Source organism: Conger conger, chromosome 9 (genome assembly GCF_963514075.1).
Source record: "Conger conger chromosome 9, fConCon1.1, whole genome shotgun sequence".
NCBI lineage: Eukaryota > Metazoa > Chordata > Actinopteri > Anguilliformes > Congridae > Conger > Conger conger.
Genome location: NC_083768.1, coordinates 40,442,094 through 40,462,661, shown reverse-complemented (window position 1 = coordinate 40,462,661; position 20,568 = coordinate 40,442,094). Strand labels below are relative to the sequence as shown.

General features: G+C 41.0%; 1 protein-coding gene across 1 annotated transcript; it reads right to left on the bottom strand.

Annotated features, from left to right (window-relative positions):
• Positions 1 to 466: 466 nt before the first annotated feature.
• Positions 467 to 16,988, bottom strand: LOC133137451 (desmoglein-2-like protein). Its single transcript, XM_061255737.1, has 14 exons — positions 16,808 to 16,988; positions 15,606 to 15,728; positions 13,404 to 13,559; positions 11,999 to 12,140; positions 11,098 to 11,264; positions 10,641 to 10,775; positions 10,302 to 10,487; positions 8,931 to 9,199; positions 8,421 to 8,563; positions 7,929 to 8,153; positions 7,270 to 7,503; positions 5,171 to 5,286; positions 4,446 to 4,832; positions 467 to 4,238 (listed from the first exon to the last, which is right to left on the bottom strand). Exons 1-14 carry the CDS (start codon positions 16,925 to 16,927, stop codon positions 2,754 to 2,756), a joined length of 3,888 nt encoding a protein of 1,295 aa, XP_061111721.1. The 5' UTR covers positions 16,928 to 16,988; the 3' UTR covers positions 467 to 2,753.
• Between the last annotated feature and the right edge of the window lie 3,580 nt (positions 16,989 to 20,568).

Here is a 20,568-nt window from a genome sequence, read left to right as displayed (position 1 = left end):
CTGCTGTATCTTGCATAAAGGTACTTACATAAAAAAAAAATACTGAACCCTCATTCTCCCACGGACAATTATCTTCCATCATTCCATGTACAGTACTGATTTCAGTTTTCAGTATTGCTGGAATACGGAAATCATTAAAGCAGACACAGCTGCAGGGATAGGTGTTTTTAGACTGGAATTTTAGGGTGCAATTTCAATAGAGTTGATACAGCATGTTACTATCGATGCACATGTTCTTAAATCTAACGGGGTATTAGAAATAAACAGATGAATGGTGCAGTGGATGATAAAATAATATAGAGATACACACGTCAACCAGGGTGTAAGGCCAACTGACCTGACGAAGATCTACTATGGTCGCTTTGACGCTTTGTTGTTTGATACTAATAAAGAATTATATTGAGTTTGGGTGTGTAGGCTTTACTTTAATTATGGTGCAGTGAAAGGAAGGGATTAGAGACAGAAATATCACTGAAACACTTTATTTAGAGATATACGGCACATTGTTGCTTAATTGTTAAGTGCACAGACATTCCAGGATTAAAGCTGACAGATGCGTGATACTGCCACCCATTTGCTTCATAAAAAAAAAAAACTTTTCATAACAGTAAAACAATATCAATTTTATTTTTATTTTTCAAATACACCATTGTGAATAAAAGGAAATACTGGACAATATTGTTTCACAGAAGAAAAAAGTATAAAAATATATTTGATTCCACAATTTTCTACATTTACTACATAACTAAAGATTTGGAAGTAATTTTCCATTAAAATTCAGATCTGGATCATGGAAGACATAAAAATGCGTAATAAGCCCCAACATAATTGAAACATTCATGAGCATAAACAAAGAGAAAATTAGAAGAAATGTATAGTTGTCCCATAGGCCACACAATCATTAAACCCTATTTTTGGGGGAGGCGGGTATCAGCATGCAGTATACAGTGACAGGTACATGAATGGTGTTCTCATGTTGTCAATTCAAATTTAAAGAAAGACAAAATTCAACTCCCTTATAAATACAAATCAAACGAGAATCTGCAGAAATTGAATGTTTTAGCATTAGCTTGCAGCCCTTACCTGGGTGTCTGATGTGACATTTCAGCAGGTTCCAGTAACTGCCTGCACTTGAAGGTGACATTGCAGTAAACCTATTTACATGTCCTCTTGTCTAACACAACTGCAAAATAACTGTCCTAACTACTATAACACACAGAAAATATATCACAATATATTTCTAATATTATAATATAATATTTATAATACATGGTAACATATTGACTGTTTTATAATATATTTCAATACACTACTCAACAAAGGTGTCACAACATTTCTCAATATGAATAGCAATATATTGTCCATTTATACTGACAGTTTATTTGACATATCTTGCAGTGTTGCTAGGTGTTAAACAAAATATTATCAGAACAGCCTTCAATTCACACTGAAAATAGAGATTGCCAATGTGTTGGCAGTATATGGAAAAAAGTCATACCCCTCGAGAAAATCCCCAATGTTTAATGTTTGTGGAAAAGATAACCACCCAAGAATCTGTTCACCACATACTTTGGTGTGTTACAAAATGTGGAACAAGGGGCTGCGGTGGCGCAACAGGCTAAGATGCAGCAGACTGGCGGTTGCAATTGCAATTGCAGGTACAATTGGCTACTAAATTGGGAGAAAAAGGGAAAAATCAGAAAAAAAAGTGTAAAAATGTCTAACGAAATGCATGGGTTTAAAACGCATACTTTATCTGACAGTCACATGCCATTTCTGCTGGTTTGAGTATTAAAGCAAGTGCTCTCTGTATTCATGTTAAGGTGCTAATATGTGACGGCCAAGCATATTTCAGTAGCATTCACTAAATCTTTTCACGAAGTTATTTTTTCTGAATATATTCCCATTACGTGGTAAGGTTAGATCACTATTTCTCCAAACCCTCCCTGAAGCTCTGCTGATTCAGAGAGCCTGTGTACCTTTTGGGTTTTTCCCAGCGAATTATTCTGGATTTTGTGAACATTTCTGTGCAGCTGTATACTCTAAAGCTGGTTCAATGCTATATCGTGCCCCGAAAACACTTTTCCACCAAGGTCACATTTTTTGCAGCCTGCAGGCTTATCTCAAAAAATGTCAGGTAAAATGAAAGACCAGGATAAGTAAATGATTCAAAGCAGATGTAGGGATGAAATCCAGAAACAACTCTGCATTCCCATTGCACCTCTGTTTTACCCAATATGCATAGTACACTCACTGAGCACTTTATTAGGTAGACCTGTACACCAGTATTTAATCAGCCAATCATGTGGCAGCAACTAAATGCATAAAAGCATGCAGACATGGTCAAGAGGTTAAGAGGTTATTTACCAATAAGTACAAAATAAGTAATAAATACTTAAGTGCTCACTGAGTGTATGTGTGCAATATGACCAGCTGTTCAGGAGACCAAGACAACTTCAATTAACACTGCCCTGGGCGAGTCATTCTGATTTAGTCCTAACATGTCATTCTTAACTCGTCTAGACCGTAGTGTGTACCCACGTGATTCCCTTTGGAATCATGCTATGAGCCTGGATAACCTTTTTAATGTTTTTGGGGATTAGAGAGAAAGCATTGGTAAAAAGAAAAAAGAGACAGGGCTCTATGCTATGCGTGCCCAAGGGAGGTTGAAAAATCTAGGAGCACACTAATGCAACCCAATTACCATAAGTCATTTTTGCAGTTGGTACACATTGATTTTCAGGAGCAGATGCTTATAAGATAGGAGCACTGTAGAGCCCTGGTAGTGCGAGTGGAGGAGCTGAGATGGGGATCTGCTCAGAGGAGATGGTGATCTCCTGCACGCTCCTCTCGGTGAAGGAGATCTGTTTCTTCTGCCGGACCAACCTATGGGCCCCGGCCGGAGCAGCCACCTGGAGCTCTGCTGTTTCCTCCTGCGAGTCGCAGGAGGTACCTTCCTCTCCAGCCGGAGAGTTCTGGGAGGCTTGCGATTGGCCGCCCTGCAGGGATCCTGTGCCCACCTCCAGCAGGGGATTCTGGGATGCTGAGGGACTCTGCCCCTGTTGAAGGACTTGCTGATGCCCTGATTCCATGGCCACCTGGCTTTCCATCATCAACAGGTTTGGGGACGGTGAGAGACTCCTCTCCTGTTGATGCCCTGATTGGCTCTCCGTGGTCAGGTGACTCCCCACCATCAGCAGGTTTGGGGATGGAGAGGCACCTCTCTCCTGTAGAAGCACCTGCGGATGCGCTGATTGGCTCCCCGTGGTCATGTGACTCTCCATCACCAGCAGGTTTGGGGACGGAGAGGCACTCCTCTCTTGTAGAAGCACCAGCGGATGCGGTGATTGACTCTCCGTGGCCATGTGACTCTCCATCACCAGCAGGTTCGGGGATGGAGAGGCACCTCTCTCCTGTGGAAGCACCTGTGGATGCTCCAATTGGCTCTCCATGGTCATGTGACTCTCCACCAACAGCAGGTTCTGGGACGCGGACCCAGGACTGCCCACCCGCAGGAGGGTGTGGCCCCTCCCGGCCTCGGCGTCTCCCAGCACGCGGTGCTGCTCCACCAAGACCAGTCCCTCGTTCAGGCTCCCAGCCCCAGCACTGGCACCCACCTGCTCCCTGAGGAGCACCATCTCCCCTGCTCGCGGAGCCTCGTTCACCACGTACACACCTTGGGCGCTCCCTGGCCTGTCAGTCAGGAGCAGGGTGCCTCCGAGGGCTGGGGGCTCCAGGATGTAGCGGGTGGTCTGCAGGACCGGAGTGGCGGCGTAGACCATGGGTGTGGGCTGCACCAGGTACGCCGAACCCGACGCCAGAACGCTCTCCGTCACCTGCACCCTGGGGACGGGGGCAGGGGCAGCCGAGGCGGTGTAGCTCATCTCCTTGATGACACTCTCTACTGCACTAACCGGTGGAGCTTGGCTAGCGGTCAGCGTGGTTTTGGCAGCGATCTCGGTGTGGGTCGTCGTCGACGATGAGGACGACATGGTGCCGAAGTGGACGGCGCCAGCCGAAGCGGTGGTCGAGGAGTCGATCTCTATCGCCGATCCCCTGCAGATCTCCGCCAGGGTTTTGAACTTGGGGCCCAGGTCATTGAGGAAGTCCAGGTTATTGTCAGCATCTATGAAGCTGCAGCACCCTACTGATCCCACGGGAGATTCCTGACCCTCATACTCGTATATTCGCATCCCATCCTGTAGCTGCCCAGTCAGACCTTCTGCACAGTTTGCTTTCTACAAAAAAAATGGCATTTGTGTAATCCAGGGATTCTTTACTGTACTTTGTTTGGCCTTTCGGTCAAATTCAAAATAAATTTTATTAACAGGCATGGTATTGCTAAAGCATTCGTCCATCAAATACAATTCAACAGTAACAATGTTAATTCATTTGTGAATTATGTCTGCCAACATATAGTTTTGTTTCTAATAGCTGCTTCTTACCTGAGTGTAGTAATCTTCCAAATAATCTTCTGTGAGGGCAATTCCATCCCAGGCCCCTCTGCTGAAGTCATCATATCTTGAGTATCTTCCTTTTGTTCCAGAACCTTGCATTCCTTCGCTATAGCCCCAGGACATGTAGCCAGCATCTGCCCCTCCAAAACCTGCCCCAAATGAGCCTCCGAAACCTGCCCCCATTGAGCCTCCGAAACCTGCCCCCATTGAGCCTCCGAAACCTGCCCCCATTGCCTCCTCGAAGCCTGCCCCTGCTGCCCCCGCCAGACCTACCCCTTCCGCCCCTCCCATAGTTTGTCCTGCCCCAATGTTCTCAGCATGTTGCATTTGAATGGGGCTGTCAACCTCAGTGGGAACTTTTAGGAGTGGCACTTCCTGTAAAGGCATAACAAGATTTTTTTGGTCACGTCAACAGCAGCCCAAGTACAAAAATGACACCAGAAATGATGTGGATAATTCAGCAGCTTGCGGTAAAGGTGAAGTAGTAGAAAGGTACGTTAGTTGGTGAAGCTGCAGATTCAAATGCTTTCTCCATTGACTGGTGATTGACTGATTAAAAATCAATTCCAAATTTAACTGCGTGATACTATTTTAAATCCATGTGCAAATGATATCAATTACCAATGACAATCTTTTGAAAAGAATCCTAGAACTGTCTTGCAAAATATGCATATATCCAGGAAGAAAGATACTAAGAGGGACGGGGCTGTTACCTTGTCTTCCCCAGGTCTCTCAGAGTGGTATTCGATCAGATGCTGTTTGGTGTCAAATGGGATCATCATGAATTCTTTGCCCCCACATGTACAGAACAGCAGTAAAAGAGGCACCACTGTGGGGGAAAAATAACTGCTTATCAGCCCTGCTTCAGTCTGGCTGCATAACGATGAGCCAAAGCATTATGACCACTTGAGCGAATAACGTTGATTATCTCATAACAACGCTGCATGTCAAGGTTTGGGATATATTAGACGTTAAGTGAACAGTTTGCTCTCATGGTCAACGTGTTGGATGTGGGAGAAATAGGCAGGCATTCTGAGTGTTCTGAGCGACTTTGACAAGGGCCAATTTGTTAAGGCCACATGACTGGATCAGAGCATCTCCGAAACGGCAAGGCTAGTAGGGTGCTCCCGGTCAGCAGTGGTCTGAACCACTGTCCACGTACCGGCAACAGGGTGTCAGGTGCCCAAGACTCATCAATGCGCAAGGGCAATGAAGGCTATCCCTTCTGGTCCAAACTGACAGAATGGCTACTGTGACACAAGTCACAGTAATTTTTTTAGGATGGTTATGGAGGAAAGTGTCACAACACACAGTGCATTGCACCCTGCTGTGTATGGTGCCGTGTCGCTGCAGATGGTCAGAGTGACCATGCTAACCCCTGTCCACTGGCAAAAGCTCCTACAATGGGCACATAAGCATCTGAACTGGAGCTTTGAGCAAAGGAAGGTAGTCGCCTGGTCTGATAAGTTTTCTTTTACATCATGTGGATGGCCGCATACCTGTTCACCGTTTACCTGGGGAAGCGATGACACCAGGATGCACTGTGGGCAGAAGACAAGCCGGTCGAGGGAGTGGATGGTCAGGGCAATATTCTGCTGGGAGGCCCTGTCATTCATGTAGATGTCAATTTGACACATGCCACCTACCTAAACATCATCGCAGACTATGTATGGTAACGGTATTCCCAGATGCTAGTGACCTCTTTCAGCAGAATAATGCACCCTGCCATGCTACATGAATTGTTCAGGTATGGTTTGAGGAACGTGGCGTTCAAAGTGTTGCCCTGGCCTCCAAATGCCCCAGATATCAATCCGATCGAGCATCTGTGGAATGTGCTGGAACAACAAGTCCGATCCATGGTGGCTCCACTTACAGGACTTATAGGATCTGCTGCTAATGTAACTGTAGAATCTCTCCCCACCTTCAAGTGCAAACTGAAGACGTACCTCTTCAAGCAGCACCTCTCCCCGTCCCTCCCTACCTCCCTGTGAACCTTAATTGTTGTCTTTGTGATTTACTTTGTGTATCGGTATTTTTAGTTGGCTAGATAAGCAGTGTTTGGATAGTTAAGTTTGGTCACTTTTGTTTGTTGTTTGTTTGTTTATTTGTTCGTAAAAAAAATAAATAAAATTCAAATAAACCCTGGTCCTTATCTTTGTTGTACAGGTAGCAGTTGAAATTGTACTTCCCTCTAGGGTCTTTCAGCGCACTTATCCCTGGTTATGGGTATGCACTTTGTTGTACGTCGCTCTGGATAAGAGCGTCTGCCAAATGCCATTAATGTAATGTAATGTAATGTGCCACAGGACACCTTCAGAGGTCTTGCCTCGGCAGGTCAGAGCAGTTTTGGTGGTACGTGGAGGACCAACAGTATAATAGGCAGGTGGTCATAATATTTTAGCTCATCAGCAACATACACTCCTACATAATGTCCTTGATACATAGTCACAGAATTTACAGTTTTCCCCTTTAAATATACGCCTGCTTTCTTCGATTTTGGAATTCCCAATTGTTGCAACCTCAACTGTCGATTTTGATTCAGCGCAGACAAGCAATCTGTTTGAGTATGAGTATGTTTGTGGCAGACGATCAGTGGATCCCTTTACATAGTGATCTGGGAATATGTTTGTGGCAGACTCAGTAGATTCCATTACATAGCAATCTGTTTGAGCATGTTTGTGGCAGAATATCCATGGATCACTTTATGTTCCATTCAAAGCATGTTTGTGGCAGACTGTATCAGTGGATCCCTGTCCAAAGAGATCAGTTAGATCTGATGGGTTTAATTTGCTGTTGACGGAGGGTAACTCACACAGAAGCAGCAGCAGTGCCAGCAGCAGGAAGCCCAGCCCTGGAGCCCCGAAAGTGGCCGAAGGCACGCTCCTCTCCTTACAGGCCTTCACCCCCTCATCCTCACAGGTGCACACCATCACCTCCAGCACCTGCGGCTCGTCACAGGCCTGGCCCTGCTGGTCCCGCACATCTAACTGCACCTGGTACCACCCGGGCCACAGCTTCTCATTGGCTCTCAGGATCACACTGGTGTCTTTATAAACACAAGATAAAGAAGGAAAAGATCTCAAAACCACCTTTAAAGATCTTAGAAAGTTTTTAATTAGGTGAGCACTGGTTGAACTGACCCTGTTGAACAGCTCCCCCCAGCATGTTTAAATATGTTTAAAAATGTCTGGATTTCACTATTTTTTCCAGTGTATAGTGCAAGCAGAGGTGGAATATCCAGGTTCTGAAATTAAAAAGTCCTCCCCAGTTTGTTCCAATCACCTGAATTAGCACAATTCTTCAAGCAGGAGTTAGAACTACTGTAGTTAGTGAATGAGCTAGCTGGGTTGGGTGGAAGAAATGCATGACATGACTTTTACTTTCTGACCCCTGGACTTTCCACCTCTGAGTGTATGGTAGTGCATAAGGTTCTGGTGAAATGCTTTTGTAAGATGAAGGACTGTTCTTTACTGTCATTGGCAGGTTCAACAGTCCACTCCTGCTTTGTGCCTTCAGGTACGACCCGGAAGCGGAAGGGAGGACCGTTAGGGTCAGCGTCCCCATCCTCGGCCGAGACGAGCAGGGCTGCGTCGTAGCTGCAGAGGGTCTGGGTCGGGCTGGTGAGTGTGGGGCAATGGTCATTGAAGTCCTCCACCTCCAAGAATATTGTCCCAGTGGCAGTTTTTGCTGGGATGTCTAATTTACAAAAGAGAAAATGTTATTTATGTTTCAACAAAAATATGAAATTCTTGTCTGTGTTTATGATTGCAATTATTTATCTCAGTTGTTTTGTATTTATTTAAATGGTTGCTAATATTAACTGTCACCAGTAATGGTGCTTTGACTAAATTGAATTTAGAAATGTTGGGCATACTGGGTATACTTCCAGTCACTCCAACTGTTTGTTTCCTTTCAGAGATTGTGACGAATGCATTTAACATGTAGGCCTACTGAGAAACGTACCATTTGTTATGCATATTATCTCTGCAATATAGGTTCCATTAATCAAGTACTTGGATTCCCGATCTGGTACTTGGTTTAGTTTAATCTCTGCAGTCTTTTCATCTATTATCAGCCAGTTGGCAGGGTCACGCAATTTGGCATACCTAAGGAAATAAAGAGTTATTGGTAACATGGAAAACTATCAACAGCGTAGCTGAAGGGCACTAAAGAACGCGTTTGACTGACAAAAAAATATTTCTGTGTCCTGGCATGCAGGGTTTCATGTTCAGATGCATATTATTTTTCCATCCAATCTAAACAGTCATTTCATGCTCTCTCTCTGTCACAATAGGAGAATATACTTACATTCACTTGCATTGAAAATTGCTCTGGATTACTAATATCTGCTAAACGAATATAATGTCATGCAGGTCCTACTTTATGTAGTATCTAAGTGGTTATCTGTCATGGCACCTCACCAGACGCCTTTTCAAATGTGTCTGGAAATGTTAGGAAATGCTGTGCACGAACCGAACGTTTTCAGCAGCCACCAGGGTGTCTCCGTCAATGGCCGCGTAGGTGGCGATAACGGTGTGTGTGTACACCACCTTGCTGTTCTCAGAGATGGAGACGGCTTTTGTCACTGGACTGAACCTGGGCCCTTCAGGCTGGTTCTTCACTTTAATCTTGATGGGGTAGGAGGAGCCACCTTGTGCCAAGACAACGCTTGAGTGGTAGGCTGCTTTGTTGCACATGGCAACCCTGAGGTTAACCTCTTTCAGCTGTTCATAATCGAGGGACTTTAGATAAATGAGAAAAACAGAATCAAGAATCATTTTCCATTTCATTACAGTAGGGGTAAATCCCACTCCCGACGCCCCCCCAAAAAAACCTGCCTAGATATCTAAATATGACGCTGTGCCTTTTTAACACCCCAGAGATCCTGATAGTATGTACACTATGACATATCTCTTTATTATTTTAGAAAAATAGAGTATTTAATAAATAATCTGATGCCATGTATCATTGCATTTATAGCACAAGCTCATTTGGAATAGTGGTATAGTCCAGTAGTGAAAGTGTACAGGTTCCAGCATGTTCCAGCAAGTGCTCATATTACGTAAATGCAAAGGTGCTGAATGACTGTCAGGTGCCCATTACCCGGTAGAGTTTCACATACAGTATGTGGTTTCAAAAAAGTAGGAGTGTTAATCCCATGCCTTCGCTGCCAACATACTGGTGCATCTCAAAAAATTTGAATATCGTGGAAAAGTTCTTTTTTTCCGTAATTTCATTCAAAAAGTTAAACTTTCATATATTCTAGATTCATTACACATAAACAATATCAAATATTTTTAAAGCCAAAAATCCAGTTTCTCAAAATATTAGAATATTACATAAGACCAATCAAAAAAAGGATTTATAATACAGAAATGTCGACCTTCTGAAAAGTATGTTCATTAACGCACTCAATACTTGGTTGGGCAATCATGGTGAAGACTGCTGACTGTCCAGGAGACACTCATTGACACCCTCCTGAAGGAGGGTAAGCCACAGAAGGTCATTGCTGAAAGGGCTGGCTGTTCGCAGAGTGCTGTATCAAAGCTTATTCATGGCAAGTTGACTGAATGTGTGGTAGAAAAAGGTGCACAAGCAACAGGGATGACCACAGCCTAGAGAGGAATGTGAAGCTAAGCCGATTTAAGAACTTGGGGGAGCTTCACAAGGAGTGGACTGAGGCTGGAGTCACAGACATGTCTAGGAAATGGGTCGTGTCCAGCCTCTCCTGAACCAAATTACGGAAAAAAAAACAAAAAAACTTTTCCACAATATTCACATTTTTTTTCCTGTAAATATCCCTGGTCATCACTTTAAAAAATATATTTTCAAGTAGTGTCTTACCTTGATCAGTGTTACAACTCCCTCATTAGTCTTTTCGTCCGTTGTGATTGCGAAGTAGCCTGCTTCGTTTCCTGAAACAATTGAGAAAACTGTGCGCCAGCTGTCGGTGTTTATTAAGTCGAGGTCCTCAGCTTTGATGCGCATCACCTCCACGTTGACTGTGTTCTCCTCAACACTTCCCTCGTACTGCAAGATGCACAAAGAAAGCATTTTCCCCCCAATATTTAGCAACTGGCCCAAAGCCTCATAGCTGAATTGGCTTGGAATTGGCACTTGAATTGGATTGAATTGGCACTTAAAAACAATATAGGGAATACGGAAACAGGACTTAATATTTACGTGAGATTTCTCAAGTGTGGGAACATTGTCATTGACATCCAGGATGTTGATAGAAACAGTTGCTGTACTCATTCTGCCACCCTTTTCCCCCTTCATGTCAGTGCCTATAACTTTCAATGTATAGGAAGTATGCATCTGTAAATAAAACAAACGTAAATCAATACATAAACAAATATGTTAAATATGTAGTCCTGAAGAATGCACAAGAATCCCTTGCAGTGTAGTTACCAGCAGCTTAAATACTTGTAACTGATTCATTAGGACTGACTTTTAGGACTGCCAAAGTTTAGGCCTTGTTGGAGCTTTTCTGCTGGGCTAATCAAATCAGGAAGAAGTAAGCCGAGAAGACCTGTCAATGTATATTCATGAGCAATCTCAATTATAAAAATGTATAAATAATATAGATTTTTTATGGTGAACCACAGCTTTAAAATCAAATAAACATTTTCACACTCACTTCTCTGTCTAGAGTGCTTTGTTGGACGTAAATCTCGCCCGTTTCCTTGATAAGGTAGAACATGGATCTGTCACCTGGGATCTGTTCCAGGATACTGTAGGTTACCTGACCATTGGCAGTCTGTGGATCATCAGCGTCTGTGGCAGTAATTCTCATCACAAACGTGCCTGCAATTTCCACAGAGAGATAAACCGAGTCATCATTGCAGCTGCTGCAGTAGCTAGTGAGTGTCGCTTTTAACCTTTGCTCTGGGTGAGGTACAGTGAAACACGATGAGCTACTTCAAAGAACCATGCTGAATTAACCACGGCTGTCAACGATACATTTTTTAATTGCCGAGCTGGTTATAGTAGGTAAAATGTCTATAGTTGTAGTACATACAACCAAGAGAAACATGAAAAATGCTATTTAAAACAAACATTGACAGCCATAGTTTTAACATTTTATTCATGTGATTTAAAAAGTGATTATTCTTCTCGATGAACGAGCACAATGTATTATAAGGTAGCCTACATTTTATGGCAGAACTATCTGGTTTCTATCGAGAACTAGTGTTTGTAGTGCATCTACACTCACTCGTCTGAGAATATTATTGGCCATGTCTGGCTCTGTTCTTCAGATTAATCAGATGAATACACTAATATTTCTGAAAGACACGCTGGATAATTCCATCTGATAGATTAATGGACTAAAATGTCTTGTAACATTTCAAGCAAATTCCCTAGTTTTATTTTGCCACCACAGTCATGGCCAGATTATCTAATATTTGTGTTGACAATTTTCAAGACCAGACCAACAGAAATAATTTATTTAAATAAATTTGAATGTAATTAATATGTAGGCAGAATAATTCAATAATTACGTACACTAATTAGTCATTAGTAAGGAATCAGTAACACACCTGTCTGGCTTAATTCACTGACAGCTCCAGCTTCTATGATGGAAAATACTGGATCGTTGTCATTTTGGTCTTCTACGACGATACGTAGATCAACGTTTCTTTCTGCTTGTGAACCATTCGCAAACTTTGCCATACCCTGGAGCTGAAAAGAGAAGAATTACATCCTCAATTTGGGTCATCGGCATTGCTCCGATCTTTACATACAGTAAGATCATTGTACAGTCCCCTCCAAAGGTATTGAAACGGCAAGGTCAATGCCTTTTCTTTTTTCTACACAGTGAAGACAATTATGTTTGAGGTCAAATGGTGTACATGAGATGACATATCCGAATTTCAGCTTTTATTTCCTGGTGTTTTTAATCTATATTTGTTAAACAATGTAGAACATGTCACCTTTTGTATCATACCATCCCACTTTTAGGTGAGCAAAAGTATTGGAACATGTGGCTGACAGGTGTTTCTTGTTGCCCAGATGTGTCCAGCTCGATTGATTGGTTAAACAATAAATCGTTCTGAATGTCTACTCTTGGTTTTAGCCTTTGGTTTTGCCTCTGAAGACTGCATTTGTCTTCCAACATGACGACCAGAGAGCGAAAAGCAAGCCATTTTGAAGCTTAGAAAAGAGGGGAAATCATTGGGGATAGCTTGTACAACAACATGGAATGTCCTGAGAAAAGAAAGAAACTGCTGGGCATACTGAGCAACAGACATCGAACAGGCCTAGGAAAACAACAGCTGTTGATGAAAAAAAAAACATTGAGAGCTGTGAACAAAAACCCCAAAACATCAGTGACATCACAAACAATCTCCACAGGGGCAAAGGCATCTCAATCAACCGTTTGAAGAAGGCTTGGAGAGCAGCAATATAGAAAATGGCTTCTTTTCTCCTGAAGACTCTTTGGTCTTCATGTTGGTTTACCTTTTCTAACACAAGTGCAGTATTCACAGGCAAAACCCAAGTCTAAACCCAAGAGTAGACATTCAGAACTATTTACTGTTTAACCAATAAATCACAACAGGACATATCTGGGCCACAAGAAACACCTGCCAGTTACATGTTCAAATACTTTTGCTTACCTAAAAATTGCGTGGTCTGATACAAAAGGTGATATGTTAAAAGCTGAAATTTGGATATGTCTCGCATACATCTTTTTACCTCAAAATCAATTGTCTTCAGTGTATTGCAAAAACAAAGGAATTGATCTGGCTGTTCCAATACTTTTTTTTTTTTGGGGGGGGGACTATACCTAGCTTCCCTTAGGTAGATAAATGACTATAACTTAGCTCAAAATGTAAATAAAATGCAAAAAAGACAGAATAATGAAGAGGGATTTAAAAAGAGAAAATGTAAAAACTGAATTTTAGTTTTGCAGCGCATCACTCAATAAAATAGAATCGTGCTTACTTTGTAAACTGCCGTTTTCTCTCGGTCCAAAATTTGAGTTACTCTGACTTCCCCATTCTGTGCATCAACAACAAATAACCCAAACGGCTCTTTGTCAGCACCATGTCCTGTCAGAGAGTATCTGATGGAGGTCCTTGTCTCTTCATCTGACCGAATCTAAAAAAAGACACATCCAAAAGCATTAGTTATTATAAATTAGTCATAGCATGTACACTTGATTTGGACCTGGCTAAAACATGTAGTCCTCTGGTATATCGATTGTACAACAACCAGGAAATAATCAATTCAGATATTTTTAGAAAAGAAACTAAAATGCATATTTTAGGTAGAAATGGAAAATCACACTTCAGAAACCAAACAGATTAGTCACATTTGTTTAACATGAAACAAACCTATGAATTAAATCAGTTCTGCAAAAACATGTGGGCTACAATTTCTCCACAGTGATGTGGAAAACTGATATGAAACTATAGGCAGAGTACTGTTGTGGTTATTGCTGCTAAAAGTGGTGCAAGCAGCTATTATGTTTCAGGGGGCAATGAGACAAATAACAGAGAAAATCAGGAAGGGGGCAAATACTTTTTCAGGACTCTGTATGTATGTATGTGTGTGCAGCATTATGGCCGGGGTACTGAACTGAACTAAAGCTGTATGTTTGATTCAGTGGAGCACTGCTGTTGTAGCCTTGTGCCAAATAAAAATATTGAGCTGTATTTCTGAACTAAATACAAACTGTATTATTTGCTCTGCCTTCTGCCTAAAATGAGAGTTCAATTTTTTTTTAAATGCTTCAGTCAGGTGCAGGTTCCCAATTCTTTCTGTCTGTCTGTTTGTTTGTTGCCGAGTGCTTGCTTGACCAGCTTATCGAACTAGGCCCAAACATTTAATCTAAGGGCGTATTTAGGGGCTGATATTTTCTATAAGGTTTGCCATCAAAAGTATTTTTTGGGAGAATAAATTGATTGAGAGGATCACACAAATGGCTTAATACAAGCAGACTGTAGGCTAGGCTCCACCAGGTTATCAAAGCTTAATGTTGAGATTTATGAAAGCTAGTTTGATTGGCAGGCACATGATGGGTTCTGAAGCAGACAGGCAGATGTTCTGTACTCTAGCATATTGATAAGACGCTGTGCCTCTTAGAGAATGCTCATACCAGCAATTGCATCGGTTGTTTTCCACACTTTGAATCTGAAGACCATTCTCTTCTGGTGCTGCTTCCTACACCGTAGCCTACTGTTGTGTATGGTCGCAGTGTAGCATAATGGTTAGGACAGTGGGCTTGCAAATCCAAGGTTATACAGTGTCCTTTACAAGTATCGGAATTATAGGGCGAAACTTGTTATTTCTGTATTATTTGTAAGTTACAAATAATAAGGCATTTGGAATTGCGTTCAAAAGATGGCACAATTTCTGTTCTTTTGGCTCTGTACTCCAGCAAATTAGATTTGACTGTCATCTTTGAGGGTATTTACAACCATATTGGGTGATCTGTGTAGGAATTACATCCCTTTTTATACATAGTCCTCCTATTTTAGGGGACCAATAGTAATCGGACAGTTGGCCTCTTAGCTGTTAGTCAAGTGATAAAACACTGACAACCAATCCAAATCCATCCAAATTTACATGCTGTCACTTTCAAAATGGCAAAATGACAGGAGCCCATAAACTATTTACAGTGTGAATGCTGACATTGTTATAGTTATATGACATTGTTATATCATTATAGTTCTAGTTCTTGGTATGGCCTTTAGCCATTTATGACTGTTTCTGGTTCTGAAGATAGCAAAGGATTGGTGATCTAAATGGGTTTTAGACTTGATGCTGCTATTGCATTTAAGGGCTATACAACCAAATACACATTCGACTCTATTGCTTTGATTTACATTGAACTTCATACACAAAAGCAGCTGTCTCTACAAATTACTCATATTAATCTTTTGATCTCAAATTCTAATGCCTTAAGTATATAAATAACACATTTCATGCTCCTGTTCCCACGCCTCAAGGACACTGTGGTTTTTGTTTCTCAGCTGGGACACTGCTGTTGTAAGTAAGGCACCTAACCTGAGCTGCTTCAGTAAAAACTTCCAGCTGAGTAAATAGAATGTACATAACAAATATAAGCTGTGCAAATCACAACCAAAAAAGCCGGCAGTAAAAAAGCTCTTTTGCTTTCATCGTAAAAAAAAAAAGTCTTACTTTTGCTATTACTTGGTGTCTGTAATCCACATTTTCTTTCAGTCTCCTTGGTGGTATGATCCATTCCCTTTTTTGCCTCTGTAACTTTATGATTCCTTCAGTGTCCACCTTGACAATTAAAACCTATAAATCACACACACACACACACACACACACACACACACACACACACACACACACACACACACACATACGCAGCATATAACTACATCGTCCTGCATGACAGCCAAAATAAATGCGGACTGACATGTTGTCTATTTTCCCATTTAACACACAGTAACAGAAATGCCATAATTCAAATGATAATACTTCACATTTTAAAGCAAAGGTCATAGGCGGCCATAGGTATTGTTTTATGCAGCAATTAATTAGTAGCAGCTACGACTACATAATGCCAAGTGGTCAAATTAAGATCTGTTAACACCTTGGACAAAACAACCCATACCACCCGTCTCCCACCCCACACAAAATTAGTTTATATCAAGAAGACACATTTGATTAATACACTTGTCTACACACACAGACTATACGATACCCATGCGCAATTTGAACGCGACGGTGTATGCAAGAGAGTGAAACGGTGCCGGACTTTAGCCTAACCTATTTTAAAACACAGGCTTCTTGGCTTCCGTGGTAAAAAGAAAAAATTATTCGCATAATTATTTTAAATTAGTTTCTATGAGTGCCCACGGCTAGATGTTTTATGCGCATTACATTGTGGCTCTCGGACCTTGTTAAACAACAATAAATTAAAATGCATATTAGCATTATTTAGAACACCTATTATTAAAAATTATTTTAAAAGTTCAAAAAAGTTAGCACTCAATGTTATGTGAACTGTTTATGTCTTTTTCTCCCGTTTATATTATTGTTTAACAGGTGCTAAAAGTAGCATTGACATGCTCGAGTCGTACCCTATGACAAAAATAAATAAACAAATAGGCCTAAATAAACAAATACATACATTTGGAATTTACTAACCAAATTAATTAATTTGATCCCAGTCACTGTCACATTATAAAGTTAGCTTCGATGTATACTTAGTCACATAGGCGGTCAGAAAGAGGCCAATATTAGTGAAATTAAAATAGCCCAACAAGAACATGCATATTAAATTAACGTCAATAGGTCAGATACACACGACGGCCATATGGCACCCCTCGCACAGGTAGGCTACGGGGGAACTCCAGATCTTTACTCACCGTCAGCATGTGGAGCAACAGTAAATATATTCCAGCATGAAATATCGGGGACATTTTGGGTGACACTCCGCAGATATACAATAATCCAATAACGCAATACAATACTAATACTATAATCATACGTTTGTATTTGTTAACTCATAATGCACACCATCGTCCAAGAAGGCTCCAGACAGGACAGTGTGCGTATTGTGCCTCAGGAGTTTATGGGAGGTGACTAATCTACTTCCACTGAATCCTTTCCCAATCCTGATAGGCCCGCAGGAGATGACCAAAGGAGGAAATTACAATTTAATGCGGTCACTGTGCTTGGCGGCCAGTTAATGTTTTACTCCGGGTTAACAATTTTAGATATTTCATTATTCTTGCATGATGCATTAAAGGTCCACACCGAAAAAGAGAGAAAAAACTATTTTTAAATTGCAATTCTTAATATAAATTGTAGTCACTCAAATTGTTCCAATGGAAATACACTTTGCAGTGAATGACTGTCATGATCATGAAAATATTCATTTTAATTGTATAAGCACATGCAATTTTTATTACAATAGGAAGTAGGCCATTTTGGATCATTACTTCTGTATGTTATCCAGTTTCAGGTTTTGAGCCTTTATCTTGCTGTTTCAAAAGCCGTATTCTCGAGAAAATAGCCTGTGTTATGTTATGTTATTTCATACGGAAATTTGACGATCTTTGTTCAGTCGTTTGGGAACAGTCCTTTGTATTATTTCATCTCAAATGGCACGAATGTAATATATATATATATATATATATATATATATATATATATATATATATATATATATATATATATATATATATATATATATATATATATATATATATAAAAAGCACGATCCATATTTGCCATAAGCATTTGGGACCGTTGCTCACCTATATGCCAAACTTCGCTGAGAGAACTGAAATTCTTCCGCTTGTCTTTAGCCAAGACGTCAGAGGCATGGACGTGCTGGCAACACATTCCATAAGCGGACCTACAGGAGAACGCGAAAGTGATCTCCAGCATTAATACTGCAGCTCACATTTTTATGTAACTACATTTTCTATTCCATTAATCAATACATGTAGCTGGAAACTGCTTGAAATGATCACAGTTTTTAAGAATATGAAAAAAACAACAACAACAACATGAATAATAATCATAATAATAATAATGAAACATTCCTTTGTTTGCTTGTTTAGCAGATCGAGGGTGCATAATTTCAACCCATGTTTAGCCACTAAATCAAACTATGGCCCATACTGTCCCCAGGTCACTCATACTGCACCCAGTTCACTTTGTCAGCTCACAAAACACTTTCATTGATGGCAATGGCCTATTAGTGGACTCATATGTGTTAGTTGAATTAACCATGAGCATTAGATTCCATTTTACTGTGATAAGCAAGGTTTATGTTTGATAAGTATTAGTTTGTTTTGGGTGTGTTAAAGAACTTATAGGGGTATAGGGGTGGGGCGTGCCGACATGAGTCACCTGAACCCAGGACCCACACCCCATTACGGTAAACTCAGACACACACACACACACACACACACACACACACATACACACACACCTGTCACTCACATCACCACAGAAACATGGTCCAAGAGATCACGGGAGAAGTACACTCATACAGTACTCACTGTCTCACTCTCTGTCTCTGTCTGTCTCTCCGAGACGTGAGCTGTTGCAAAGTTCAGCATTTAAAATGGGCGGAGCTGTGGGAATCGCAACATCATGAGAATTTTCTGCAGTGCCTGTCAAAGGGCTATTCACTCCTGTTCATTTGCCGAAAAAAATTAATAAATAACTACCAGGTAAGATACCTGGCACACTATCTGTGTTTGTGACCCAACATGCCTGCAAAGCTAGTGGTGTGCCTGCAGATGTTTCAAAGGAGGAAAAAATTACTAATACAGAATGTGCAGACATAGCCGGCATGCAGAAAATAGTAAAAATTCAGCCCCTATGTCACATGAATTACATTTATTAAAGACAATATAGTTTTTACCGATATTTGTCTGAGAACCCAGGCCATGCAGGCCGTGTTCAAGCCTGAAGCTATTCCAGGTATTTAGTAATAGAACCCATCTGCACATCATCATGAGTGAAGCCTGGAGGAAGGAGTTGAAAGAAAGGGGGAACATGATATACAGGAAACCAGAGGCTTCAGTAATGCGCAGATACACACACAACATTTCAATAATACTGTAAATGTATTGCAAATTAGCTCATTAGTTTAATGGGAAAAAACAAAACAAATGGAATGGTTAGATTCTTCCCAAACTGCACCTTGCTCTTTGCACTAAAATAGAATGCCCCATGTGAGAATCCTTATCTTGGTTTAAACTCTGGTTTGTTTCTCATGCAAACTCTATGCAGTTGAACAAACAAATGGAGAGGGTGTGAGCTCTGGCTTGGTTTTAGTTGCTCAGTTCTCAGACTACAGGTTTCACTTGAATTCTTCTCTCTCTCTCTCGCTCTCGCTCTGTTGGTTCCAGTAGCTGAGTTGGCAGACTGCAGGTTTCACTTGCATTCTTCATTCCTCACTCACTCACTCACTCGCTCTCTCTCTCTCTCTGAGTTCATTCTTGCATGGAGACAACAGAGAGAAAGAGATAATATTTATATGGCAACCACCAACACAACTGAAATACAAGTTTAGTTGTTGGGAAGAGGTCCTTGAAAGGCCCTTTTTTAGGATGAAGGGTTTATAGACAAATCAATCAATGCCAGTAAAGAAAAACAAATTCTCAAACGTAATATCACACTATGTTTTTTAACTTATTCAGACTTTCTATGCATTGTGATACTGACATTGACATTTAAAATTAGTGATATGTAATTAAACTTTTTTAGCATCGGATTGCAAACAGAGATTTCTTCAATTATTCATTTCAGAGACTGTGCTAGTAACTTATATAAGGTAGTTATATAGTTGCAATAAGGCTTTCACTTGTTCTCGGATTTGATGTGAAACAGCCCCAGAAGTGAAATCTGTCTGAGGTAGTTTTTGTGGTAGGGCTGGAAACCAGACAAACATAACACCTTTCATCAGTCATAGCCACGCCGTCGCACCCATAGGCTCACCTTCTCTCTCTTGTGCAATACGGTTGAAAGCATTCTCATAATTATACAATACCAGTCAAAAGTTTGGACACACCTTGCCTCTTTCTGCTTTTTCAAAAATACAAAACATGACTATTTTATTTGACATTATGTTAATTTGTCTCAAACATTGAAATGGGGGGCTATGTATAAAAGGTGTTGTAATTACTACATGGTGAAACCAATATGTACAAAAATACCCTTTAATAAAAGCTGCAAATCTGCACTTTGGTCAAGTATGAATTGTTTGATTACAAACAGACGAAATAAAACATTAATAAGAAAAAGCAGAAAGAAGCAAGGTGTGTCCAAACTTTTGATAAGTACTGTAAATCAGTTCAACACCACACGCCATGTTGGTTACTACCACCACACGCCCTTGGGCCGCTGCCACTTCCAAGTTAAAGTTGAGAAATGCTGCTGGTTCTTCAAGACCTGTGGACATTGGTTACTAGGTGTTTGGCAACTGGATAGGATACCTTTATCTTACTCTAAGATTTTGTCCAAAACTGGGTGAGAATGTTGTTACTGGAATTCTATGCTTTTTTTTGTAAACATTTGTAAACAGTACAGGATCATGAAATGTCACAGTGAGTTACAGTTCATAGCTCACTCATATGGAATGCAGACATTAAATAGCCTCCTCTCA